The sequence below is a fragment of the Aulostomus chinensis genome, chromosome 21 (assembly GCF_037954235.1).
Source record: "Aulostomus chinensis isolate RoL2024-O1b breed Wild chromosome 21, RoL_Achi_v1.0, whole genome shotgun sequence".
In the NCBI taxonomy this organism is placed as follows: Eukaryota; Metazoa; Chordata; class Actinopteri; order Syngnathiformes; family Aulostomidae; genus Aulostomus; species Aulostomus chinensis.
The window spans coordinates 11,865,393-11,891,651 of record NC_141340.1 but is presented as its reverse complement, the minus strand read 5'-3'; the positions used below and the strand labels follow the sequence as shown (position 1 = coordinate 11,891,651).

General features: G+C 44.6%; 4 protein-coding genes across 6 annotated transcripts; 2 read left to right on the top strand and 2 right to left on the bottom strand.

The window, feature by feature from the left end:
- Positions 1 to 607: 607 nt before the first annotated feature.
- Positions 608 to 7,495, bottom strand: gpr12 (G protein-coupled receptor 12). Of its 2 annotated transcripts, XR_015110820.1 has the most exons (3): positions 6,667 to 7,495; positions 1,963 to 5,590; positions 608 to 1,652 (listed from the first exon to the last, which is right to left on the bottom strand). XR_015110820.1 is itself a non-coding variant. In XM_086190819.1 (2 exons), the coding sequence occupies exon 2, from the start codon at positions 5,576 to 5,578 to the stop codon at positions 4,550 to 4,552; it is 1,029 nt and encodes a 342-aa protein (XP_086046945.1). In that variant the 5' UTR covers positions 5,579 to 5,590; positions 6,667 to 7,495; the 3' UTR covers positions 1,808 to 4,549. The 2 variants fall into 2 exon arrangements, 1 of the variants encoding a protein (XP_086046945.1); XM_086190819.1 differs by lacking the exon at positions 608 to 1,652 and having other exon boundaries at positions 1,808 to 5,590.
- A 34-nt stretch (positions 7,496 to 7,529) lies between these two features.
- Positions 7,530 to 14,131, bottom strand: usp12a (ubiquitin specific peptidase 12a). 2 transcript variants are annotated; one of them, XM_086190818.1, is made up of 9 exons: positions 13,615 to 14,130; positions 12,600 to 12,680; positions 12,303 to 12,516; positions 11,968 to 12,203; positions 11,613 to 11,689; positions 10,677 to 10,760; positions 10,382 to 10,579; positions 8,475 to 8,553; positions 7,530 to 8,390 (listed from the first exon to the last, which is right to left on the bottom strand). In XM_086190818.1, exons 1-9 carry the CDS (start codon positions 13,660 to 13,662, stop codon positions 8,289 to 8,291), a joined length of 1,119 nt encoding a protein of 372 aa, XP_086046944.1. In that variant the 5' UTR covers positions 13,663 to 14,130; the 3' UTR covers positions 7,530 to 8,288. The 2 variants fall into 2 exon arrangements, 1 of the variants encoding a protein (XP_086046944.1); XR_015110819.1 differs by lacking the exon at positions 7,530 to 8,390 and adding an exon at positions 9,247 to 9,521 and having other exon boundaries at positions 13,615 to 14,131.
- A 131-nt stretch (positions 14,132 to 14,262) lies between these two features.
- On the top strand, positions 14,263 to 16,919 carry rpl21 (ribosomal protein L21). Its single transcript, XM_086190820.1, has 6 exons — positions 14,263 to 14,350; positions 15,178 to 15,256; positions 15,376 to 15,437; positions 15,564 to 15,676; positions 16,248 to 16,398; positions 16,786 to 16,919. The coding sequence occupies exons 2-6, from the start codon at positions 15,190 to 15,192 to the stop codon at positions 16,873 to 16,875; spliced, it is 483 nt and encodes a 160-aa protein (XP_086046946.1). The 5' UTR covers positions 14,263 to 14,350; positions 15,178 to 15,189; the 3' UTR covers positions 16,876 to 16,919.
- Positions 16,920 to 23,894: 6,975 nt separating this feature from the next.
- Positions 23,895 to 26,112, top strand: gtf3ab (general transcription factor IIIA, b). Its single transcript, XM_086191200.1, has 9 exons — positions 23,895 to 24,105; positions 24,187 to 24,281; positions 24,368 to 24,464; positions 24,547 to 24,635; positions 24,715 to 24,788; positions 24,855 to 24,935; positions 24,999 to 25,231; positions 25,749 to 25,802; positions 25,882 to 26,112. Exons 1-9 carry the CDS (start codon positions 23,992 to 23,994, stop codon positions 26,011 to 26,013), a joined length of 969 nt encoding a protein of 322 aa, XP_086047326.1. The 5' UTR covers positions 23,895 to 23,991; the 3' UTR covers positions 26,014 to 26,112.
- Positions 26,113 to 26,259: the final 147 nt, after the last annotated feature.

The window sequence follows — 26,259 nt, the reverse complement described above, 5'->3', positions numbered from 1 at the left end:
TGCTAGTGTGAGCTCTGTAACCTTTGACCCGGAGAAAAATAAAATAATGACTGGAGCATCATGGCGTCTTTTTTAACTGTTCCCCTCTGTCGTCATAGGGACGACACATACCTGGCATTAAGACTTTCAGTTTCCATGGTAACAGTACAGCTAAGGAGTGAGTTGCCAGGGCAACAGAGGAGGAGTGCGAAAGGGTGAGAACAGATTAGTCAAGGCAGGAGTTTTTATGCACAGCACATATTTGTTTTTAATACAAAAATTAACAAGATCTCTCAATTGAGTGAAACTAACCAAAGCAATAAAAAGTACAGCTAAACACCTTGGAAAAATAGACAACCACGTTCACACATTATTATTTTTTTGTTGTTGTTGTTGTTTTTTTTAAACAATATCTCACTTAAGTAAGTTAGTGCATGTTGATTATCCGTTTATACGTTTCATTTTGCAGATACATAATTTTTGTTGTGCCATTTTTCATCCCAAAAAAATAAAGTGCATTTCACATTGAAAACTACGTCGACAAAAGATGCGGTTACCGTAGCGCCCCCCCCCCCCCCCCACACACACACACACACAACCCAGCCCTACCCCCTCCCCCTTACACACACGCTCACACACTCACTCACACACACACACATTCACAGGCCCTTGAGTGTTCGGATATTTAGCTCTAGTTTAGGAACCTTCAGAAAGACGCCATCCTTGGCTACACATACAAAAAAAAAAAAAACTTTGTTCCACTGTGAAACCGTTACAGGTGTGTGAATACAGAGACAGTCTTTTGCTATTCTTGAATACAAAGCCCTTGTTCGCACCTGCGTGAAACCTCTCATCTTTGCAGCTTCGATACTGTTGACTGTCAATAACGTTTTCATTGCAGCTGAATCCACTCAGTCGGACGTAAAACCAGCTAACTGGTGCATATTTAAGCGAATAACTCTACGGAACATTAACAGCCAAGGTGGAGAAGAAACAACAATGGTGCAACCCAAACTCATCCTTCAGACTTTGGTAGCACCATGCATGGTGATGGAGAGCCCCCCCCCGAAGCATGCCGTATTTACAGAAACTAATCAAGAGGAGTGGGGGGGGGGGGGGGGGGGTTTGAACAATTAGATTATTACTACATTCAGAAAAAAGCTTTACAGCGCCATGATATTGTACAACGTCGGAATCTGAATGGATTCAGGACGGACTAAAGTGGAAAAAAATAGAACTTCTCAATGAATATAACAAAATAGACTTTTCTCCAAAGGTAAAGGAGTTTGTGATGGTTTGTGATGTGCCAGCCTGTCAGTGCTCATGGAATAACTACAGGCTGACACTGTGCACAAGTTCACATAACACAGGCCACGTTCCAATACTTTGAAAATGCTTTCCTTGCCTCCTTTGAACACGACCTCAGGAATGCTGAGAGGAAGTGAGGAAGAAGAACGGAGAAGCATCATCTTTATATGTGGAAGTGGCTGTTTTTAGCTCATAGATTTCATTCCGAGGTCACTTAACGGACACCTGCCATCACCAGATTCATTTGAAAGTAAAATATTAGCAATACAGAGGAGATGAAAATCAGTCAGACTAGGATTCCAGTTCAGTCATTTCACTTTGGCTTGAAGTACTGAAGCGTCCATGTCCTAGTCCTCTCTCTCTCTCTGCAGGGAAAAAAAAGAAAAGTAGCTCCACACAAGCCGAACATGAGGCCACTTCTCTCCGAAATCATCAGGAAGACTGGCAGCATTATCCACAAAGGTCAAGGGGTTTACAGGAATTAAACATTCCTTTTAAACCTGTTTTACCCCGCCCCCCACCCCCGACATCACAAGGAGACAGATAATGATCTGCTGGCTCACAAACGCACGTGCACACACACACTCTGAGGCCATGCAACCATATACACAAAAACAAAACACACGCACACGCACACACACACACCGTCCCAAAAAACAGGTTACATATGCTCACAAAAAGGCCGAGGCGACGACAAGAACAACGAGGCAGTGGTGTCACCGTTTTCCAGCCCAGACGTGATTATCTTATGTGATGATGTAGCACTGAAGCATCACTTGTTAGCTCATTACAACACATCCCCACCCCGGCGGCCATATTGGGTGCTTCGCTCTGCAGGAAGAAATCATGGTGGGATGTTATTGCTGTCTGAGTATTGCTTCACCTCTAAAAAACAAACAAACATAAAAAACCCCACATAACTACCACTCAAAGGCTAGTTATTGCTGACAGGATGTGGAGGATTTAGCTTGCATGTGTGTGTCGAAACACTAACTCAGAGCAGGAGTGGCTCGGAACGCCTCGGTAAAACTTTACAAATGTGATCCGTTAGCTCTTTAAATACATGTGGAGTTAACAACAACATCATCGGGGTCATGATGACATCAGGTCATGGCCTGCAGCTGACCGTGTGACCTACCGCACAGAACTCGGGAGGTGAAATTTGTGCTTGTTGCATGCAAATTACACTGATAGCATGCAGAGCAGAGATCAGGTGGTTGTGCGGATTCTTTAAAGCACAAACACCTCAAACCAGTGGAAATACATTCGTGTATATATTGAAGATTCCGATAACGACTTCATCTTAATTCCTTAAGGGACAATATACTTGTGTTAGGGATGCACGATCATAACAGTATGTCATCATCTCAGGTGGCGATAGAGGGGTGTCCAGGGTGGAACTGGCCATCCTGAATGCCAACGCTGATGCAGAGTTGCCAGATTGGGAGGTTTTGACCCCATTTGGACTGATTTTGATCACATAGGGCTGGAAAAAAATAGCATCACACATTCCACTGCTATTTTTGTAGAGGAATTTTGTGTAGCCTTACAGATTTTGGAGGTTTTGATTCATGATTGGACTTGAAATTAATCTGACTCGCTCAGGATCCTCCCGCTGAGGTAGCGTTGGCCACCCCAAATAATATAAAATTATAGTTTTCTATGGGCATGTATTGGTAATTTTTTAATATAATAGAAATAATCCCACGAGCAATTCTTTTCTTTGCTCGGATAAAACAATGTGGTAAATATACGATTCATGGTCCTTTTCAAATGTTTTGGAATTTAAGAAATATGTAACTTTACGTACAACGTGTAACATTTACGTGTGTTTCTTAATGTGTATAAAATGTGAAAATGAAATAAATTTGTTTTTACAGATCGGTTACCCTTTAAGAGTAGTAACAGATATGTGTTGGTCAGAGGTCTGCCGAACCTGACCTTAGTTAAGTGTAATTAAGCATTAATTAACACACTTTGTGAGCCATATTGTAAAGAGGGAACATGTATCCTTGTAAGAATTAACCTTAATCCTCTCAACTTCCCCTAAATGTATCGTCCAGCTTTGCTGTAACCCACAAAATTAACACAAACACATCAGTAAATGATTAATGAATGGCTTAGTGAGCTGTTGACTGACGTTTAACTAAACATTAATAATCTGTTACTTACGTTCCTTTGCTGTTAACTACATCAAGTATCGGTCAAATCAGTTGTAAAACACTGTATATCGGGAAATGATCCAATATCGTGCATCCCTAATTTGAGTTAATAAAAAAAAAACTATTTAATTTGTGGGATTTTTAACACAATGTTACATGTAAACATTCAGAAAGTCAGAGAGCAAAATGAAGGATCGAATGTTACGTAATCCCATGGATTTTATCATCATAAATATTGCAGGAGGAGGTTAATGGTGGGGGTCTCCCAGCTGAATTAAAACACATTCACGCTCAATCTAGATTGAGAAACAAGAGGACCAGTAGGACTAGAAGGACCAGGAGGACGAGGAGGACCAGGAGGACTAGAAGGACTAGGAGGACTGGGAGGACCGGGGTAAACCGGGAGGAGAAGAAGCAGCCGCGGCTTAATCCCATTCTCGGCGTCTGAGTAGGACGCAGGCGGGGCGCGGATCAGGGAGAGAGAGTGAGAGAGAGACGGTCTCTATTTTTAGCTCTCCAAGGCTGTTTAGCTTTCGACGCACGTTCAGGGTGCAGCAGCAGAGCGGCGGGATGCTGCTGCTCCAGACGGGCTTCACGCTGGAGATGCCTGCCTGCTCCTCCGCGGTGCGTTCGCGCGTCTCCCGCTGCTTTGTTCATCTGTCGTGCGCATTTACGCACGCAAGCATATAAAGAAACCCCTCCCCGTTTGAAAGAAAGACAAGCACGTGTCAGCCAAAGCTCCCGTGCTGGTAATTATATGCACATTCCGTATACAGCTGCTGCATGGAACATGTGATGCATTCAGCGCCCTCTGCAGAACAGAGGAAGGGCGTGGCATGGACGGTGGTAGGGAGTGGGGGGGTGCAGCATGTGTGATGGCCGCCTGTAGTGGGGAAGACAGTGAGAAACCTTGCTCTGTGGTGCGTGTAACAAAGGAAAACTGACATCCATCCCGTTCAGGTGGATGCTCCTGCCGGCAGCATCTTCTGTCAGAGCCCCCTCGTCTCCCCTGCTGCTACTCGCCAGGACACCGGACGCATCCAGTGAGGAGCAGAGCTGACCCAGGCCGTCTCTCTCTCTTCTCACCCGGGTCTGCTCACTCACACGTCACTAGGGGTCCGTGCACGGTGCGCCACACTGGCAGGCACACAGCCGCAGCATACCAGCCACAGCGCCTTCTGGATCTCCTGGTTCCTGAAGGCGTATATGACCGGGTTGATGACAGAGTTGTAGGTGGCGGGCACCAGCGTAGCGTAAGTGTAGAGCGGAGGGTAGGTGTAGTCCGCGATCAGGGAGTAGACAGTGAATGGCATCCAACAAGCAGCAAAGGTACCCAGGATGATAGCTAGCGTTGAAACGCCCTTCCGTGTTGTGACGTAGTGGGGCGTGGCCGCCAGAAAGTGGTGCTGGAGAGCGATCTGGTGGGCGTGACGCATCACGATCTTGCAGATCTGGACATAGAGTTGCAGCATGAGGCCGAAGAGCAGCAGGAAGGACACGGACAGCACAGCGATGTTGTTCTTAGTCAGGGGCCGCACAACGCTGCATGTAGCCTCCTCCGCCAGGCAGTTGACCCCCGTGACGGGCAGCAGGCCCAGACACAGGGAGAGACCCCACAGCAGCACCAGCATGGTGTAGGTGAAGGCTGCTGTCCGCTCTGAGTTGTAGGTGAGGGCATAGTACAGCGACAGGTAGCGGTCAATCGTGATGGCCAGCAGGCTGAAGACGGAAGCGGAGAAGGAGGCCACCACCAGCCCCACCGTGAGCAACTGAGCCGAGTCGGAGTGGAGCAAGTAGGCACAGGTGAAGTGAAGCACCAGACCCAGGCCGGCCAGCAGGTCGGCCAGAGCCAGGCTTCCGATCAGCAGGAACATGGGGGCTCGGAGCGCAGGGTTCTGCCAGATCACCAGAACCACCAAGGCGTTCTCGCAGGCGATCAGGGTCCCAGAGGAGCACAGGACTATGTCCCAGGGGTTGACCAGCAGAGGCAGCTGGCTAGGCGGGAGGGAATCCTCGGCAGGAAAGGTCGCCAGGCTGGTGCTGTTGTCCATTGGCCCCCCTGCTCCACTGGCCCATGATGTGGGGTCAGGGGTCAGCCAGCTGGGGGTGACTGGTGGCTCTTCACTCATTGTGCCCCCCGTCTGGAAACACACACAAACACTATAATAACCTTCAGTAGAAGAAGGAGCGCTCCCGCAGATCCTTGCCCCCCTCAGCTGCCAGCCTCAGGTAAACATCCCAGGGTAAACACCACCGCTCCACTGTTCACTGCATTTATACATTGAGTTGATTAGTGATTTTATCTTAGCACTGAACTTTGTTGTAAAATACTTCAACCATACTGCCATTCATGTCTGCAATATGACAACTAGCAGTTGTGTATTTACTTTTCCTGTTTATTATTTTCTACTTTGTATATATATATTTTTTAATTTGTCTATTTATCTTTTTTAAGTCCTCCCAATATTTTGTTGACTTTGTCCCACCATGCTGCTGTTTTTCCCGAGTACAGGATGAATAAAGTTCTTATCTTATAATGAGATCTGAAAAGAATTTACCATATGAAGTCTGTGTGTGTGTGTGTGTGTGTGTGTGTGTGTGTGTGTGTTCCTCAATTTATCTTGATATTAGGACTGAAGACAAAAACCCCACTGCTATTTACTTCTCGCCAGCTCTTTGCAATGGTGTGTTTTTATGACAACACAAACACGCTCAGTGTTGCTGTCTAGTAGACCTAAGAACATCATGCAGGAGCGCACGCTTGCGCACAAACGCACGCTCACACACTCACGTTGCTATTAAACTGAGAATCCTGCAGCAAATAGTCTCTGTCTAAGTAAACAGTAAAGCTATTATGAGGCGGGCCTGTGGCTTCCACCGCACACGTGAAAGGCTCTATTTACTCATGGATGCACCGGGGGAAGGATGATAGAGACCCGCAGCAGGCTTTGTAGCCCACATCAGGCCACACTTTCGATCGGAGGGTCGATAAACCTTCACCGGTGCCGGTAATCGTTCAGAGAGCTAGCGCCGCTCTCCGTGGCTGAAGATACCGCACCCGTTACGGAGGTATAAAACCTGACCCCACCAGCTTCCATCCATCTCACGCTACCGGCCATATGGCGCTGCTTTCCCCGCTGCTGTGGCTCGAACCACGTCAGCGAAAGATGGTCGAGAGAGAGAGAACGTCAAGGATGCTCAGTCATCTCCTTCCTACCTTGACTCGGTGAGGTGAGACTTCCCGCCTAGATGGAAGCGCCGCAGCCTCGTCTGGCCATGAGAAGGATGGTGGTGGTGCAGCAGCGGCAGCGGCAGCGGCAGCAGCGGCGGCAGCAGCGGCGGACAGAGACGCAACCCGGGAAGAGGATGCTGATCCTTTCTGCCTGGAAGCTGCGGTGAGGATGCGAGGAGAATAGTGCGCGGAGCGACTCTGCCGTTAACGGCGCATCGCCGCGGACTGCGGCTGTGCGGGGAGCGGTGGAGGAGAGGTGTGCGTGTGTGTGTGCGTGGAGAGAGAGGGAGAGAGAAAGGAGGTGGTGGGGCTTCTATAATGGACCAGTTAAAGTCCCATGAAGAGTTAAACGTCTGGTTCGTGCTGTCTCAAGGACGCAAGCAGGTGCAGGAGGGATGGAGTCGTGTTTGCAGCCTATGAGTTTTTAATGCGGTTATATTTGCGGCCGTGCGTGTCTCCAGTCACATGTTGGGCTCCTGGAAGAAGGTGCTGGGTGAAGCTTGCCTGCTGCGACGCCCTGCTATTCTGGTCGTGTCTGAGCTATTTAAAGCGAACCTGATGTGTGTCACCAACCTCCGCCCCTCTCTCCATCCCTCCATCTCCTTCTCCTTCCCTTCCACCTTCTCCATCCTCCGGGACACTCCTCATATTTGACCACACTTGATTCAAGTTTGTGTGGGATGTTTTGTTTTGTTTCTAATCCAGAGCTGTTGGCTTTGAATGAATTAAAAATAGATGCTGTTGCAGAGGCACGGCAGAGCTACCGGGTAGCACCACTGGGGGGCGACATCGAACCGCTATGAGTCATCAGTGAGCACCTGTGGGACACAGAAGACAGCACGCCCCTCCTCAATCTTACTGGCTTTATTTCTTTTTCTTTAAAACAGAAAATGATCGCTTCACAACAGGCCTTTTCAAGCAAACCCTTAAACATTAAACTTGCCAACACCTACAAAACTGTATCAAAAGTGCACCATAGTGTTAATACATCTTCTCAAGGTCTAACGTTTGCCAATAATAATCTTATCTTCTAGTAATATTTATACAAATACCATTCTGTACAATGTAGAAATACACAACCCGGGTGTCCCTTCAATGGGACACTCACCCCCCACCAATCATCCTCCACACCCACCATCAAACACAGTCAACAACCACCGTGGGGGGTGAAGATTCCGGGCCGATATCGCATCATGTGAATGATTAAATACCCTTTCACCCCACACCCAAGGCAGAAACTAGAACGCCATTCATACCAACCACCAACTGTACAACCCTCATTCAATTCAGAGTCTTTAAGAACAATCTAGACACAGTTTTCATTCATTATCGTCTCATTGTAGCAGCAGCAGCGTCCAGCCAGAGGGAGTGGAAGGCAAAGGGGAGGGGGGTGGCCAGTGGTAGGGGTTTGTGGGGGGGGGGGGGTTTGGTTGTTTAGGTCTTCCACGGCTGAGCTGCGGCGCTGAGTGCGTAAAAGCACAGGTATGAATTACAGCTGTGCAGGCAGGTACAACACCACTGCTGTGGCGCATTAATGGTCCACTGAGCCCCACACGGGGGGGTGGGGGGGTCCTCCCCCCCCCAGTGGCTGGTGTCCAACTCTACATTTAGTCTCTGGACTGGTAGAAGAGGATGTAGCCTGACTCAGAGTTCTTAGAGATTTCAGACGTGAGGCCGTAGAACTCCTCTATGGCCTGGGCATCAATTTTCTACAGCAGAGAGATGAAGTACAGCACGGTTACAACAAGACAGGCGGCACCACAGCATCAATCCAGACAAAGCAAGTCCCTCACCTCCACAATATCATCATCGAACAGCAGCCAGAAGTCATGACTTTTCACAATGGCGATGTAGTGACCCCTGTTTGGACCGCTGGAAAGAAGCAAAACATCGTATTACCTCTGAAGAGTACAAGCAACTTCAGTGATTGCAGTTAGAATTCAGGTCATAAAAATCAACATTTGGGTTTGTAGCAGCAGGATCGTGGCTGTGGGCGGTCAAATACTTCATGAATAGAGTGAATATTCATTAGGCTGCATTCTCTAAAGTGGGAGCAGAGCTGCAGTGGAAGAGGTGGAGTGACGTCCATGTGGATGGAGGCGGGGTATAAATCTGAACAAAATAATCCCCACATATTAATTATTTATGTATACATGCAGATGGCGTCAGAGCTGATCTGCTTATCACGAGTACCACCGTTGGCCCCCTCACCCCACCCCACGTGTACTCTCACATGGTCTTTACGCAAAAGGCTTTTACTGTGAAGAACCAGCAGGAAGAATGGACAGTTACTTCCTCCTGACAATTTGACATTGACTAGCAAAGCGTTGCTTTGATTTCAACCTGAGTGTGTACACGGACTGATATTTTAGACCAAGAAGAAGAGAAAACTGCATTTAGCTGAAGAGGGCAGTTTTATTATTTTTAAAAAAGAATTCCCACATGGTTTCAGTTAAGTTCTGATGGACCACCTCCACCTGTAAACTTCCTCCTTTTATAACATTCATTTTTTTTCCTGAGGCACAATATGTGTGTGTGTCTGTGTGTGTTGTTGTTTTTTTTTACCCCAGTCACCTTCATCACAGCATCCTGTTTACATCTATCTGAAATAAAAACCCTAATGGTGAGAGCGTTCATCCTCTCTGCAGCTGACAGCTGATGTTCGAGGCTTTCACATCCTCTGCTGGTTGCACGCTGATGACTGCTCGTGGAGCACGACGTGGTGACAACGCCATGTGGTGCCGGCGTTTGCTCTTCCGGCTTGCCCTACATGAGGTCGACCTGACTTCTCAAGCTGAGATGCTGTCAGGTCCGCAATGGCTGTGAGCTCATCTCAAAAACTAAAAAAAATAAATAAAAGTGCACTGAGTAGAACAATGCAGAGGATCCCGCTTAAAAATCACACCAGGAATCTCCTCGGAACACACCGCTGGCGTGCGGCACGGGAGAGAAGGTGTAGTGGGCACATGCCCGGTATCATTTAAAGGGGCCATATTTGTCCCCTTTCACAGTTTAATAGTTTCATTCTGGTGGTGTATTTACCATCATTAGCGTGAATTTATGGTCTAAGAGCCTACAGTGACTCCAGTCACTTCTCTGAGTGTGTTGGCCCATCACTCATAGCCTGATTGGTATGGCATTTTATTCCTAAAAAAAAAAAACAAATGGAAAAAGAGGCAGCAGTGGAATGGAGTGGCTGTCTAGTGACAAGCTAGACCGACTAGATGGGTTGGCATGGCAACCTTCTCATTGCCAACTTGCCTGAATGTGGCAACATTGCAAAGCGCTTTGAGAACCGTTAAAGTAGAAAAGCACCGTATACTTCGTCCATTTACCAAAATTCTATGTATTTCCCGCACGCGTTTAGCCTTAAGGTTCGAGGTAGAAGAGGAGACTAAAACTAAACCAACTGTCCTCCTCAAGATACGTTTGACCTGTTGATTGATGGTCTTTATTACATGATTGCTATGAGCTAAACTCTGTTGCTACATGAACAGTGCTCACAGCGTGGAAACACCCTGGATAAACACAGAGACGCACTCGTGCTGGGTCAAGCAGGACGACAGCCGTCTGCTGAGAGTAATGTAAAGACTAATATGCCTTTACCGTGCAAGCTCATTTTGTTATTAGTTGAATGTTTTTCAGTGTGGTGGGACTGGTTAGAAGTTGTTGTATTTTGGTTATGAGTTCACCTGCTCACCTCCCACAATGCACCACAACAGCAACAAGGTCGTAGAGCCTCTCTGGATTGGTGGCGTCTCCGGACGTGTTGAAGAGGCGGAGCTCAAGGGGGAAGACCACGCGATAGGACAGCTTGGTGTAGCGCTGCAGCTGCTCCATGTACTTGAAGCGCTTCAGGTGCAGGGCCAGGATCATGGGCAGCTTCTTTACACGCATCCTGACACACAAATAACATGCATTTGATCTCAAAAGCCCAAATACGAACAACACATAAATAAATTTCAGACGGACGAGGGAAGGAGCTGTATTCTGACCTCTTGTGCGCCTCCTGCTTGCTTCTACACTCTTCACAGTAGTATTTGTACTCACTGCACAGTGTCTCTGTATTGCTGAAACCTCTGAATGGAGCCAAAAAGAGAACCTCAGTCAATACTCAACTTTGATTCTCACAAAGCTTCTCTCCTCTTGCTGTAGGGTACAGGAAGTACAAAGAGTATTTTTGTTCTTTACACGTCATGCTGCAATGGAGTGTCTCAAATAGATTCTTGAAAATAATTTGATCAGTGACAGCAGCTTCCTCAAAGTTGTAAGACCATGTTTGTAAGAAACAATGAAGTTTGCAACCTCTGAAAATGTTGCTGCTGTATATGTGCGTACTCATAAAGGCACGGAATCAAAAAGTATCGATACTATACTGCTAGCTCCTGTGTACTTTGTTCGAATATATCACGGCTTCACGGTGTTTCGCTTATTATCCGTTACACAGAAAACAAACAACAACAGGAGGATTTCAACACACATTCCATTAAGTTGGAACAAATGAAAATATGTGTTAAAAAAAATCTCCTATTTGAGTAGAATGTTGAGGAGGAACACACGCGTGAGATTCTCTGCCGGGCTGAATTTCTTTCAGTCAGATAAGATGTAGTAGTATGATGATCCTCAAGTAAACAGGATAGCGCTGCACCCAACAGTAAAGAGCACCATTTTGGAACTAAGTTATTCACAAAGGCTGCAGTGTTATTGCAGATTTAACCATTGAACATCTTCAACATCAGACCATTTTTTTTTTGATGAGCAACAGTCAAAAAAAGCCAAAGTTAAAGTGAACTAAAGTAACAAATCCTCACTTTTTTGAGCCTGTCACATCAGATCTTTGTGATAGTTGCTTGATAAATGACAGTCGCTTGAAAAATAAAGTTGCAGCTTCCTTTTCTGTTGATCAAACTGCTTCCTCAAAGCTCTGTTACCTGAGGCAGTGTGTGATGGAGGTATTCTGTTCTACATCCACAGAAAGGTCGAGAAAATCCTCATCTTTGCTGCTTATCTGAACGGGAAAAAAAACAAACAGATGCGAAAATGAGAAAAACCATTCCAAAATAAAACTAACCAGGCAAATGTAAAGAACGGGTTTGCTGTCTTTACATCACCTGTGGCAATAAAAACAGCAGAAAGTGAGGTTTACCGCTGCGTTAAGAGACTGAAATCATTAGCAGGTTTGTTTTGACTTTAATTAAAAACTAGCTTCAACAAGAATCTTGGAGACAGAGCGGGAGACGTACACTGTCAGCCCTGGTGAATTTCTCCACGCGTGAGGCATCTTACCGTTTCGCAGGTGAGGCAGCGCGTCTCATTGGTGAGAGTGCCTTGGAAGATCTCGTGGACCCAGGTGGGAGCGGGCGTGGCATTGCTGTTGTTGTTCTGCGAGTCCAGTGTCCCATTAGCAAGGCGGCCGTTTGTCTTCTCCTGCCTCCTCTCCTCCTGAAGCAGATCCGCGATGGTGTTGAGCAGGTAGTTCAGAAACTCGTGGGCATCCTGCTGCATGTAATTATCAAACAGCTCTGAGGAAGGAGAAGAGAGACAATCAGTAAAAAAAGGAGAGTCGATAAAATGAATTTTGAAAACACCAGTCTCCCTGAAGTATCATATCTGTATCTCACCGTTCTCCTTGCGTAGCCGTGTGATAAACTTCTTTGGTGGTATGACGCCCACTTTCCTCTTCTGATTGGCAATACTGTGGAACAGATCAGCCAAGCATGTGAGCAAGTTCTCTTTCCGCCGGGGCTGGCTGCGATACGCCAAGATCTTCTCCCGGAACGGCCGGCAGAAGTAGAGAGCCTGCAGCACCGAGTTGCAGTAGCAGGTGTTCCCAAACTGAAAGCAGAATCACAAGTTTCTTAAAGAGGAGTCAGAACACATGATTCAGGTGGAAAAAAAAGGTTAAGGTGGTCACTTACGTTGACCAGGCCAAAGTAGTGCTCATTGACCGGAAACTGCTCAGATCCAATCTCTTTCTCCAGAGCAGAGGCATTGGCGCCCTGCAAGATGGAACTCCAGGCATTATTTAGGGTAAAAGAAAAAGAGACACTACCCCTAAATCATTAGGCAATTACTAAATTGTATGCCAAGGCTTGCCAATGTCAAGGTCATCTATAGCTGGGATGAAAGAAAAAAACTAACGAGCGCTATAAAAAACAAGTCCACTTATTCCCTCCCTTTCCACCTGCACCCATCATGCTGTCCCTGTCAGGAGCATGCATCATTTTAATGGACCGTAAAGTTGGGTTGAAGCCAAAGAAATCAGAACAAATCCCAGGAGAAAACATTACACATGTCAACAGAGAAAACACTTAAAGCCTGGGTTTATTTAAAGTTAGTCAAGGATAAGAGTCCAGTTACATATAGATATGCAGCCATAAACTGCACCGAGTGGACATGGACCTGGATCGCGTCCACAACTGCGCAGCTGATGTTCAACCATGTCGTCATTGCCTGCGATTACAATATCTAATAGCTCGACAATAGCCAACACGTCCAGTTAATCAATATTCACCGTTTCCACACACCGAATACAGATTAACACCGTGAAGTAATCCAGTTGTTAGAAAGCTGTAACACTGGTTTGGCTTCAGTTACCTTCACGCTAGCCAGTTAGCCGTGAATCCCAGCCTCAGCAGGTGCACTGACACTGTGCTCAAATACACCGCTAGTAGTTATTAACCGAATAAGTCGTCAAAGTATGAGTTAACAACTAGACACCACCCAGGAGAGTCCATCTAATATCGCCAGAAAAGAGAGCAGAGCTTGGAAGGAGGAGGGTAACTAGCTGCTTCCTTTGCAATGGTCGGAAACTGCTTGGCAAGCACGGAGACAAGATGTTAGAGCTTTAATCTTTAAGTCCGCGGATTTAAAACCCGATAACAAATGCAGCCAGGGTTGTCATTACGCCACCAAACTGAATAACACACTCACCATGGTACAAAAAGAGGCAAATTTGGAGACTGTCATTAGGATTTCCATTCGGCTAGCGCCATCTTCTACTACACCACCGCGCGCATACAAGACTGGCTCCCCGCGTGAGGGCAGGCAGACGGAACGTCCAACGGCTAATGGGGGCGAGAGGCTTCAGGGCACGTCGCTTCCGTCTTTGCCCCAACACAGTTGGCACAGTGGAGAATTTCTGTTATAAGTGCCACCTATTTGCATCCTCATAACCTCCTGAGAAAGGCTCATTTGATCAATTAATAGCCAAACGTCGAATAAATTCACCACACATCCCATAAAAGGAATCTACGGTTAGTTTGGCTCAACTAACACGCATGCGTATCACCACAATTGCGTTTAGTTACACTTCTTATGCACGTCCAGTTTTTTAACCTAATGAGAAAAATTGTAGTCTGATAAATACGTTACAAGATCGTATATTTTGCTCAGAAACTCTTTCATGCGCTGTACACGTTGTGTTTCATGCCCGATATAAGCAGTAAACAAAATCGCAGCAATTTCAGCCCTCATACCTGATCCAGGACTAGTTTATGTACGTGTAAAGCCTCAGTCTTAGTAAGTAGATATGCTTGTGCTGACTCTGGATCAGTGAAATTTTGGTTCAGGCAATATCGCAACCAGCCTCGATTGAAGTTAACAAGGCGGAGTCAGTGGACCCCAGCTCCCTCTTTCCGCCGTACCCGCCATCTTGTTGAGACCGGGGGTAAGATGTTCTCTGTCTTAAAGTACAATTTTTTGCTTATTTTCGGTATCATTTGTCGACAGTCACGTCTGTGATTGCATTGCAAACGCTTCCCTCACACCTTAATAGGTCAATATCGTCTGGAAATCTCGTCAGAGAAATTCAGAATGCCTGTCAAGTGCTAGCAGAAACAGCAGCGTGGCTCTCCATGTGGGCCTAGCAGGCTATAGCACCGTAAAAGCAGGTTATCTATCTCTTGACGTTTTAGTACCCCTGATATAGTACAAAAATACCCTTGTCTTGAACAGTTCCTCTGTGGTGAAGTTATTGTCCTACCGTCCATCTAACTGTGTACGCGTGATCGAAGGTTGAAGCTAAACTACACGTTAGTGTTAGCTAGCACGGTGCAATCAGCAGGTTGGCAGGGCTGGAGTCAAGCAAACCTTTAAGACCCTCGTCAGGGTTTTTATTGTTAGTCTTCGCTGACATGCTTCTAATGCCGTCGGACCAGCTACATATTTACACAATCTTGAATCGCCATTGCATCCCGGTCTTGACTTGAGTTTAGCATTGGTTTTAAGTTTGCTGTAGAATCCGTAAGTTTTTCTCATTAAGAGGATGAAGCGAGATGTTCATAAACGATTCATGTTAAACGATGTGAAGTCAAGTAACTTCAACACAGTACCGCCCCCCATTTGAGGTACTTTTTCTATTTGCAACATTTTTTTTAATCTTATTCAAAGACGTAACCAAAGGTTCCATTGGGAACATGTTTTCTTTTGTATAATTAAGTGTATTAGAAGGAAATACTCTGGACGAGTGTCTAATGTGTTGTGGTTTTACTCCAGTAAACAGGCATCATGACGAACACCAGAGGTAAGAGGAGGGGGACCAGGTACATGTTCAGCAGGCCATTCCGCAAGCATGGTAAGTACAAATTTCTAAGGGTTTCTGTGACAGTTGAGGCGTTTTCAGTGATATTTTATTCAAAAAGTCCTAAACTCATCAGAACTACACTTAATGACGTTACTGTGTGTAATTCTCAGGCCCAATTCCCCTGTCCACATACATGCGTATCTACAAGAAGGGCGATATTGTTGACATCAAGGTAAGGGTGTATGTTGGCGTCTGACATTTTCTGAATGGTTGTTATAAAATTTGCCTAGCTCAAAGTTGCACTCATGACACAGGGAGTGATGTGATCCATCTCATGTAGCATATTTGACTCTTCCAGGGCACAGGAACCATTCAGAAAGGTATGCCTCATAAATGCTACCATGGCAAGACAGGACGCGTCTACAATGTCACCCAACATGCTGTCGGCATCATTGTCAACAAGCAGGTCAAGTAAGTAGAAACTTGTGTTTATTTTGTGATGTTTGATCTGTGACTTTGAGCTGGTAAGGATTAAATGAAGTCAAAGTCTTCGCTCACCTAAATCATCAATGGATTTATTCAGTTTCAGTAGATCAGCCTGATTAAGCTAATGTACAAGGGCCATGTAATTAGCTTGAAACTGATCAAGTCTTAACAGAATCTGTGGAGCTTTACTACGCTGGGTATGTTAGTTTTTACCGTTCTCTATTAAGACAAGTTGTTGGTGATGATGCTTTGAGCTAAACTTGTCAGGAAAAGAAAAAAGAACAGTATCCTGGCTGAAATCATGGTACAAAGTCACACGCTTCATCTCAAAAGAAGGAAAGCAACCCCATCTTCACTTTGCCACCAGGATCATTAAATGTCCTCAGTGGTCATTCACGTGGGGGAAAGTACTTAAGCCTTACTCACCCTGGCCTAACTCCTGTTTGAGCTGGGGTTGTATTGAGGTGACAGCTAATAACTGCAGATATTGAAACACCAGGGCTTGCACCTAGCAAGTTTGTCAAATGTTTAGATTTGTATGTTTTTGTGAATGCAGGGGCAAAATCCTGGCCAAGAGGATCAACGTGCGCATTGAGCATGTGAAGCACTCGAAGAGCAGAGACAGTTTCCTGCAGCGTGTCAAGGAGAACGAGGCCAGGAAGATGGAGGCCAAGCAGAAAGGCAGCTGGGTGGAACTGAAGCGTCAGGTAGGAAGGCTTGAAAAAAAAAAAAAGTTCTTTATTGTCGTTGACACTAAATAGTACAGAATTAAGATGTAGTATTACTGTAATTTGCGAGGTGGGTTGGTCAGCTATGAATAAACTAGATAATATCAGCGGTACTCAGGCTTTAGGTCAGAAATACCTCAAGTCTGTATGGCGCGTTACATCAGCGTGGTCACAGTAGTTGAACTCCGTGATTATGATGGCTAGCTGACCACTCATCTCTCTCACAGTTCGCATGGTTAATCAATTTTTTTCTTCCGCATCGAAATCTGAAACCACAGTGGATGAATGAGGGAACTAAGCAGAAAACCGGAGAATTCTCCAGCAAAGAACCTGAGGCGTAAGGTTTAATCTCTCTTCTCTCTGCAGCCGGCTCCTCCCCGCGATGCTCACTTCGTCAGCACCAAGAAGAACCAGCCACAGCTCCTCGAGCCCATCCCCTACGAGTTCATGGCATAGAAGTGCTCGCTGTCTCTCCATAAATAAAGATATTTGTACACACAGTTATTGTCGTGTCTGTTTTGTTTAAATAGAACACCAAAGTGCCAGGATGTCCCGTCACTCGGTGATGATTGTCCTTGATGTTTGACCTGAATGAAATCAAGCACACGTCATTTCACCGGCGATCTGAGAGTGACGGCACATGTCACAAGCATTCTGAACATACACACACTTCACGTCAGCAAAGCTGTCAGTGGTCTGACTCCAGGTAATCGACTGATATACCTAAAGTTCATTGAGTAAACGAAGGACATTATGACACGGTAGCTTCATGATGGCGCTGCTCGTGCTGGCCTGCTGGGACGTCTAGTAAGACGTGTAAATGTATCCTGCAACAGCCCAACATCAGCTGTGATTCAGGAGCTCTGTACCACTCGAGGCCAGTAGCAGATTTGCTCATTTTTGAAACTTCCCAGGTGAATGTAGAAAGCAACACAGAAACCCAGGTGGGCGAATCATTCATACCTCTGCTCTGAGACGAGTGGAGTCCTGCTTTGCAGCTGTGAGACGTGATGAAGGGTAATTACAAGAGGTTCCCCAAATCTTTGTATTCCTATGATAAATGGGGGAGGCCTGCCACTGACCCTGAGTCAGGTCACTATCTTAAACAGTCTGGCTACTAGTCTGTATTCACTGTCGGTAGCATAAGATGATTTTTCCAGATTAAAAGGGATGAGAGCTGGCAGCAGGTTGGTACTGATCTAATATCTGTAATTAGTGGATGTATACACCAGTCTGGCCTGTAGGTGGCGGTATGAGTACATGGAGCGGCAGCTGGCAACATACTGGTTGCTTTTATTCCAAGAAAGACCACAAGACAGCATCTTCCCTCTCCACCATTAGGAGTCCCTGCTTTGAACTACACAAGGGCGTTTGGTATTACTCCATCTGCATTATTGAATTCAGAGGAAAGGACCTGGATTTAGAGAAACTAAAACCTTTCCCTACCACATTTATATCCTCAGAGCTGTTTGTGCAGCACTTTTCAAACGAGGAGCGTAAACTAAACCTTAATGTCCCCAATTCAGGTTTGATTGGTCAAATGGTTTATCCTGTTGCAGACAGAAGGTTTTAATCAACGGTATAATGGCCGCGTTATAAAGGAGTACCAGTGTGTGCTCACACAATCGGCTTTGACCAGTTTGAAAATAATCAATGTATGAGGATTATTTCATATTTTTTTATGTGATCCGTCATTAGATACAGATGAGTCAGGTTGATGTAATTCTTTTGTACTTTTGTCTTTGCGTATGCATGTGCGTGTGTGACATGTTTGTCCTGATGCTGCGGTGTGTGTGTGTGTGTGTGTGTGTGAACCAATTGATGTGTGTTGTTTAATCAGCGGAGACTGAATGACGGTTGGATGGTTATGTGACAAATAGGTTATCTCATCCCACCTCAGTACTTTATCCAATATTTACACGAATTAGGACCAGTTTACATAGATAGTGGATAGGGACAGAGGAGTGTGTGTGTGTGTGTGTGTGTGTGTGTGAGAGAGAGAGAGATAAAGCGATTTAGTGGGAGAGGGAGGAGGACAGCAGTGAATCTGTCAGAAGATTTCTGTCCATACATCACTTGGATGCTCTTGAGAGGTGACTCATATGATGGATTCTCTGTTGGGACTTTAACAAGAGTAAGAATACAAACTTGTGGACTCTTGAGACACAAGCCTTGGTCCTCATAACCCTCGGGCCTGAGGTCAGGGAATTCAGACTCGGGTCTTATCAAACCAGACTAATAAGTATCCAACAAGCTGATGAGATAAAACCAGGAAATATAAAATGCAATCAATCAATAAGCAGTGCAGCAGCCAAAGCCCTGGGTATTGATCCACACAGTCTTGCAGTATTTATGTAAGGCAGGAGGAACTGATGAGTTTTTGTATTTTCCCACAGCTTTGATCAGAGGTTCAACGCATTTGACATCCGAACACAGAGAATCTATGTTCCTGCTGGAGTTTTATCATAAATTAGCAGAACCAAAAAGAAAATACTCCTTCCACATCCCCTCCAAACAACACTTCAAAACATCATGATATGATGCTGCCTTTATTTCTACAGTAGGTCCTTTGTGTGTGTGTGTGTGTGTGTGACATACACTTCAACGTCATATGAAACACTGACTCATGGAAGTTACTGATTGAATGAACAAAAAGTAAACAGAGAAGGAGGGAGAAAGCAAGCAAGGGGTGGGGGTCTGAGAATTGTGTGTGTGTTGGGGGTAGTGGTGGGAGATGTGTGTGTGTGCACGCGCGTGTGTGTGTGTGTGTGTGTGGATAAAAGCTGTGGAGCACTATGAACTCCTTAATCACACATGTTTGACACACACAGATTGAGGCTGTCAGCTCAGACCGCAGCTTAGAGCAGGTGTATCGACCCAGGCTGTTACACATTAACCACACACACACACACACACAAACACACACGTTCAAGCTTGCAGCATTAATTCAAGAGAAGCTGTGTGTGGAAATGTTGCATAGCATGATACATCGCCTCCCCAACTTTCCTTGCATCACACATCCTGCAGCACAACTAAAGTGCACACTCTGCAGGTTCCACCGTTTCTCTGTTGTATTTTTCTCTGTTTATACTTTTGCCTTGTTGTTATTAATGCATTAGCACACAGAGTTTTCCACTGGAGGTAACATTTATTTGAATTCTGACGGGTCAATACTGAATCAAGAGTACATTGTATTTTAATTCACTTAAACCTGAGTGTAAATCTACTGGACTAAGTAAGTATTTGCCAGTTGAAAGGATGTGTTTTTCCACCACCGCCGTCATCGGACGCTTCCTCACGGCGTAAACTAAATTCATTTAAAGAGCGGGGTTCTTAACCTGCTCTATTGTCATGGGATAGCATTTGTTGTGCTTTGGCGCGATATGAATCCTCTTGATTTTTAAATTAACCATACAATAAAATAAATGATATACCCTTGCTGAATTCTACAACTCCCACAGGTGTGTCCAGGTAATAAGACACATAAACATAAACTTCCTCAGTCTTTGTCCTCGAAGCGGGACGGGAACGTTTGGAACGTGAACATGGAGGAGGAGGAATTTCAGCATTAAGATATGATAATCAATTTTGGCTCCCAGGAATTTTTCTTGGATATTAATGGAATTCTGCTGACATGAATCCATCTATGATACCTTGTTATTGTCAGGTTAGTTCACCCTCAGTGTCACCATCTCACCGTGAACCCCAGTGTTACACTGGTATAACAATTTTATTAGGCGGTCACATTTTTTTTAAACAAATTCATTCCTCTACATTAAAGTATATATATATAATATATACAATATAAGATATATCAAATATGACGTGCTACCAAAACATCACCTTCCAGAATATGTTGATGTGATCTTCGATATGTTGTGTTTTGATTAGTTACTACTTAATAATGTGTTTTGCTCCCTTTGCAGATGCCTCATCAATGTTGTGAGGGTTCACTGCTAAGACAGTGCACACAATAAATAGTTCAAGTTTCTCCCTTTGTTCAAGAGTATCGGCTTTATGGAGGCTCTGGAGTTTGAGGACGGCGGTCAGATAGGAAGTCAGCTGATTTGATTTCGTTTTTGTTGCCTCTCCTCTCCAGTTTATCTCATCGCTAAGAGTTCTCCTAAATCAACAAAATACGAGCTACTTTTAGCCTTCAGATGTTTTAGGCCCTGATATTTTGTGCTTTGTAAAGTAACCCCCTGATGTCTGTGTGTATCAGTTTCTGTAACCCTGTCTTGAACCAGGTCAGATCTTTGGCACAGACAGCTACAGAGGGTCCCGTGAGTGTCTGCGAGGGCAGCGACTAGTCTTTGAGCGTGTGTGAATGAGGCAACATTGTCGAGCGCTTTGAGCACCTTCAGCAAGTCAAAAACACCTGGGCTGAGTTCTGTCAAACTTATTCTGTGCTGTTTCTATTGATATTTTGGGTTCATAAACAAGCACTTAATGGGACCGGTATTACAGAACACCTCCAATCAAACCATCTAACTGGATGTAACTAGGCAGATTTTGCTGTGTCACTTATTTCTCTCTGCAAATTTCCTTGAGCTGAAATCAAACATTCTTTAGAGAACTGTTTCAGATTGTTAGCATGTTGGATCTGCAGCAGTGTGAGGGTTGCACATCACTTCACACTGACTCTTTTGAACAGGTTCCAGCTACACAACTCAGTCGCCTATCAGTGGTGTGGTTGTGGTCTCTCAAGAACTGTACCACGTCTCAGGAACTATAATTACTCAGTGAAATTTATATTTCCCCGTTTGGTCCTGTGTGATCACGCTGGAGGACCAAAAATTCAGAGCCTTGAGCTCGCAGTCAGTCAGAGATGTTTTATGATGTCACAGATCTCGGTTCTCCATTTTCCCACTCCTTTTTGTTTTTTTTCTATAAATTATTTCTATTGGTCACCCTCTATGTCTGACAATGGGTTTTTACTGTCTCTCAACTCATGGAATGCATTTAAAAGAGCTTGGGACTAAACCTCCTACATCAATACGATCTTCAAAACCTCATAACACCACCATCCCACGGCTCTAGACGGAAGTGCTGCAACCACTGGAGCAAAGGGGCCCTGACAAACGAAGGAGCCCAAGTCCGAACAGCTCTGAGATCTCAAAGAGGTTATCCAAGAGACCGTTGCAGTTTTTATGACAATCTAAAACACTAAGGTATGCAATACACGCACTCAGTAACTCAATTTAGGGCAAAGTAACAGATTGTTCATCGTTAGGGCCAAGCACTCGGCAGTGCGAGAGCCCTGTTGAAATGCAAGGAAATTATTGTGGGCTCCGCCAGATGAAGTTCATATGTGTTAGTCCCATCGAATCACCTTCCTGGCAGCTAGTAACACTCCACTGAAAACACTCATGAAATGTTCTACAAAAATCAGACCTTGTGAAAAAATGTATAATTTTAAAGGTGCACTACAACTGTGGGCGTCAAAGTGTACGTCTACTTGATCAGTGCGTGTGTTTGTGTGTCTGTGTCTGTGTGTGTGTGATAGAAGCTTGACTGTGTGACAAAGGCCTGAGGAAATCCCGGTCCTGGCCAAACAGAGTGCACGCCATATCTGTGTATGTGATAGGTGGGGTGACCGAGTTGCTCGCTGGTTATCAGAGCCAGGGAGAGGCATGGCCGTGTGTGTGTGTGTGTGTGTGTGTGTGTGTGTGTGTGAATACTGGCCCAGATGTATTGATCCTGACTCTGACAGCACTGGGTGAGGGAGTAGGCTGATAACCATGTCAACTGACCCAGGTGGGCTCACCTGAAGCGTGGGAGGGCACTGAGGTAACGTCCAACAGGCTCTCAATAGGCCTCATTCACACAAGTCAGTCAAAGGGCGAGAACCGGTGTTTAAACAAGAAGATAGTCTCATTGAACTGTCATTCTTTGTTTTAAAGCCTTGCATGAATGGAAAGTAGTTCTCATATTTATTTCACACAAGATTAAAAGTTAAAATACATGTTTCTTGGTCCAGCGTGACCAGTGAAAAGTAATGTTGTACATCAGTTACTGATTCATTTTGACTCTTTTCTACTTGTCTTACTTTCATAATTATCACACGATTATCACCTTTGACCCTTCAGCTAAAGTTAGAGTTATTTTAAGAGATGAGAAAGGTTTGTAGCTTTCAAAGAATCTCACCGACAATGATAAATAACATCTATCGGAAAATAATATTAGACTGTTGATAAGATTAGAGCAGTATACGCCGTGTGTGTTTGTGCGCGCAAGTGTTTGTGTGTGTGTATGTGTGTGTGTGTGTGTGTGTGTGTGTGATTAGTGGAGACAGACAGTCGCCTGCATCTCACCACACACACACACACACACACACTGTGAGGAGTCTGTGTGACGTTTTTAAAGCCGAAATCAATCAACTTGGATGAAAGAGTAATGGACGTTTACAGTGTTTAAGCAACAATGGGATCACTATTAAACTCCTGCATCATCTTCTTCTCTGAGCACCTGCACCACTACAGCTGAGTGGTGGTGACTGATTTATGTGTGCTGTAAAATTAAGCACAAGGAGATGTCGTAAGTGTCTGAAAATACCTTTTTTATGTCGTAATCAAGTAAGTTCTGCCCTTTTGGTCAGTATTCTTCTTTCTCCCAGGAAATAAGACATACTTTGGACTCGGGTCCAGTCTTGTACCAGAGTTCCTGGAATTGTAGTCTGTCCTCTTGATGGTGGAGTTAAAGTATAAAGTTGAAAATGTCATGGATGGAACTGCGACTTTCACGAAAATTAAAATGTGGAAATGTTGATGCTTTGAGCTGACAGGACTTTTTGAAAAAATTAATTTCAAAAACTCTTCAAAAACTCTTCTATTTATCATTTTGCGACTATTTTGTTTGGTATAAAATTCACGCGAAAGAAATCAGTCAAATTGAATGACAAGGATGTAGCATGGACATTTTCAAAATCTTATATCAAAAACTTAGCACAATTTTAAATTCTTTCATTATGAAAAATATTTTACTTAATAGAAATAGAGCATCTTTTAACTTCAGTTTGTCACTTAGGGAACCATTACTCTTTGCAGAAACAAATGAAACATCGCTACAAAATGTTATTCTGTGACTCAGTTTTTGATGCCAGTTCGAAATCGGCTTTAACATGAAAGCCCGGTGAGTCGTAAAGGAACTCGGCAAGAATGTGACAACCCTTCTGCATTTATGTGTCCCATTTGTGGCGCAAAATAAATTTTAAAGTTCTATGTCAGGTATTCGTCATATGGTTTGTACTGCTTGCTTTTCAAAGTGCCAATTTAGTTTTGCATTTAGCTGCAACATTCTTTGTGGTTCTGTAGTTTTACTAAAGGGTCCTCTTGAAATGTGTTGCAGTTGCTTTTATCCTGATTTTTTTTAATCTTCTCTCTGAAAAAGCCTATTTACCCGCTTTATATGTAAGATAAGACACCCCCCTTTTTGTAGGACTTGGTACGATCCAATGAGATAAATCAAGAACAGGTGAGCTCCTGCTTGTAGGTCACCAGTGTCCTGCCCCTTTAGTACAAGTTTTCTTTTGCTTTTGACCTAAACACCACATCTGACATCTCTTTAGTTAAGATGGGGGAGAGGTTGCAAAGCCGAAAAAGCTTTATTTGCTCTTTTTTTGATTGTAAAGCTAAATTCAGTAGGTCATGGAAGCTCGAGGCTCATTTCTGCAAACACACGGGATTGGTAAGTGCAGATGATGAAGGTGAAATGACACAACATCGGTTTCTGTCTGCTTCATGTCTGAAACATGTTTCTCCACCCCAGAAACCGTTCTCCTGTGAAAACTGTGACAAACACTTTTGCACTCGCCATCAACTCACCAGGCATGAGCTCAGTCACAGTGGGGAAAAACCTCACAAGTGAGCCAAGCTTTCTCGGTTTGTGTTTTAAAAAAAAACTTAAACTGTAGCATATTTAGTGTAAATGTACCTGCTTTGCTGTCCAGGTGTCAGGCTGAAGGATGCTCCGAAGCGTTTGTCACAAGTGCCAGCATGAAGAACCACATGGCTCGGGTTCACCAGCACCAGGAGAAACAATATCAAGTAGAACACATTAGAAATGCTTCTGTTTTTAGAGAAACATCTGGATGGGCTTCTTTGCATCAACTCTCCTGTCTTGCTTCAGTGTAATCATCAGGGGTGTGAGAGAGACTTCAACAAGAGGTACCAACTGAAGGCCCACATCTGTGAGCATCAGAAGATTTTGCCGTTCCAGTAAGTGGCACTGAAAGTTGGCGCTAAAATAAAAGGGATTTTTTTTTTCCCAACTAAAATGTAAAAAAAAATCCCCTAGGTGTAACATCGGCAGCTGTGGAAGATCGTTTCCTTCTCGTGGCAAAATGAAATGTCATGAGAAGGTGCATAAAGGTGAGCTGGTTTAAAAACAGAACTCTTTTTTTGCATTTCTACTAACATTGTTTGTATCTGCTGCAGGCTACCCTTGTGAGACTGCTGAGTGCCCGTACCTGGGCAAGACGTGGACGGAATATCAGAAGCATAGAAAGGAACATAGAGGTATTACTGCAATACTGTGAGGGTGCCGTCTTGTTTGCTGATCTAAACTCCTGCATCCTTCAGTCAAGTTGCCGTGCGGAACGTGCCAGAAGCAGTTCAACAACTCCTGGTTCTTGCACCTGCACGAGCAGCGTGTCCACTCAGGAGAGAAGAGGAGGTTTCTCTGTCCCAGAGACGGGTGTGGTAAAACGTTTACCCGCCGCTTCAACTTGGAGAGTCATGTTCTTGGGGACCACGAGGGCAAGAAACCTTTCAGCTGTGCCTATGCTGGCTGTGGGAAGAGCTTCGCCATGAAGGTATCAAACATGATCAAAACGCTAAACTGGTTCCACCGCTACATTATAGCTTTGAGTCGTAATGATAGAGCTGGCTTGTTAAAATAATTTCAGTCCTCCAGCAAAAATTGTCAAATATTTGCTGCTGCGTCCATGCTTGAATAGTCAAGGATTTTATGCTTGGTCACTTATATAAAATGAGCGTCTTGGTTTTGGGCTGTTGATGGACAAAAGCAATTTGAACATGTCGCACTTGGCTCTGGGAAAATGTAGGTTTTGTTTTTTAAATGATTTTTACATTTTCAGAAACAAATCTCGATCATTTAAAACAACTGACAGTTGGATGAGAATTATCGGTTGCAGCCTTAAATAAATGCTCTCAAAAGTGATTCCTACACTCCGTCACACTTTTGGGTAAGTGGGTATTTCAAAAAGCTGCAGAAATTCTCACATGGCTGCTGGAACTTTAAAATTTAGGGGAAGTAGTAGTTTTGCTGAAGTGAGATGCTGGCATTGATAACTGGTCTTGTTTTTTCAGGAAAGTCTGTGGCGACATGGTGTGGTCCATGACCCATCAAAGAAAAAGATAAAGGTGACACTTTCTCACTAAATTTCTATTTTTTTTTTTTCCTGAGATTATAATGTTCTAAAATGTCCAACTTTTCCTCCAGAAACTGCGTCCTAAGAAGAACCAGCCGTGGCGTGTCGCACAGCGCCTCAACCAGTCTTCTGCCATTCAAGCTGAGACCCTCAAGCTTGCTGCAAAGCTGCGCAACACAAACTTGAAGGATGCCAAATCTTAAGGATGTTCTAAATACTTCTTTTTTTTTTGTAAATTGAGAAACTTTTATTTCTGTCATTTTGTTGGTGCAAGTATGAAATAAAGCCTGATTAGAGCAGCATTTACTCGCAGGTCTCTTGCTCCATCTAAACTAGACCCCTTGTAAATATACCACGAGACATTAATTGCAGGAAATGTTTATTAAACAAAACATTCACACGTATAAAAGTCCAGCTGATGGGACGGCTGGTTGTCAAGGTGATCAGGG

Excerpts from the sequence above, each read along its gene's own strand:
- gtf3ab (XM_086191200.1), top strand. The coding sequence starts at position 23,992 with ATGGGGGAGAGGTTGCAAAGCCGAAAAAGCTTTATTTGCTCTTTTTTT. Across the intron at positions 24,465-24,546 it reads ACCAGGAGAAACAATATCAA|TGTAATCATCAGGGGTGTGA; the intron begins GTAGAACACATT and ends GTCTTGCTTCAG. Across the intron at positions 25,803-25,881 it reads CATCAAAGAAAAAGATAAAG|AAACTGCGTCCTAAGAAGAA; the intron begins GTGACACTTTCT and ends CTTTTCCTCCAG.
- usp12a (XM_086190818.1), bottom strand. The coding sequence starts at position 13,662 with ATGGAAATCCTAATGACAGTCTCCAAATTTGCCTCTTTTTGTACCATG. Across the intron at positions 12,204-12,302 it reads ACGGCTACGCAAGGAGAACG|AGCTGTTTGATAATTACATG; the intron begins GTGAGATACAGA and ends CTCCTTCCTCAG. Across the intron at positions 11,690-11,967 it reads GCTGCCTCACCTGCGAAACG|ATAAGCAGCAAAGATGAGGA; the intron begins GTAAGATGCCTC and ends TTTCCCGTTCAG.
- gpr12 (XM_086190819.1), bottom strand. The coding sequence starts at position 5,578 with ATGAGTGAAGAGCCACCAGTCACCCCCAGCTGGCTGACCCCTGACCCC.
- rpl21 (XM_086190820.1), top strand. The coding sequence starts at position 15,190 with ATGACGAACACCAGAGGTAAGAGGAGGGGGACCAGGTACATGTTCAGC. Across the intron at positions 15,257-15,375 it reads CAGGCCATTCCGCAAGCATG|GCCCAATTCCCCTGTCCACA; the intron begins GTAAGTACAAAT and ends TGTAATTCTCAG. Across the intron at positions 16,399-16,785 it reads GGGTGGAACTGAAGCGTCAG|CCGGCTCCTCCCCGCGATGC; the intron begins GTAGGAAGGCTT and ends TTCTCTCTGCAG.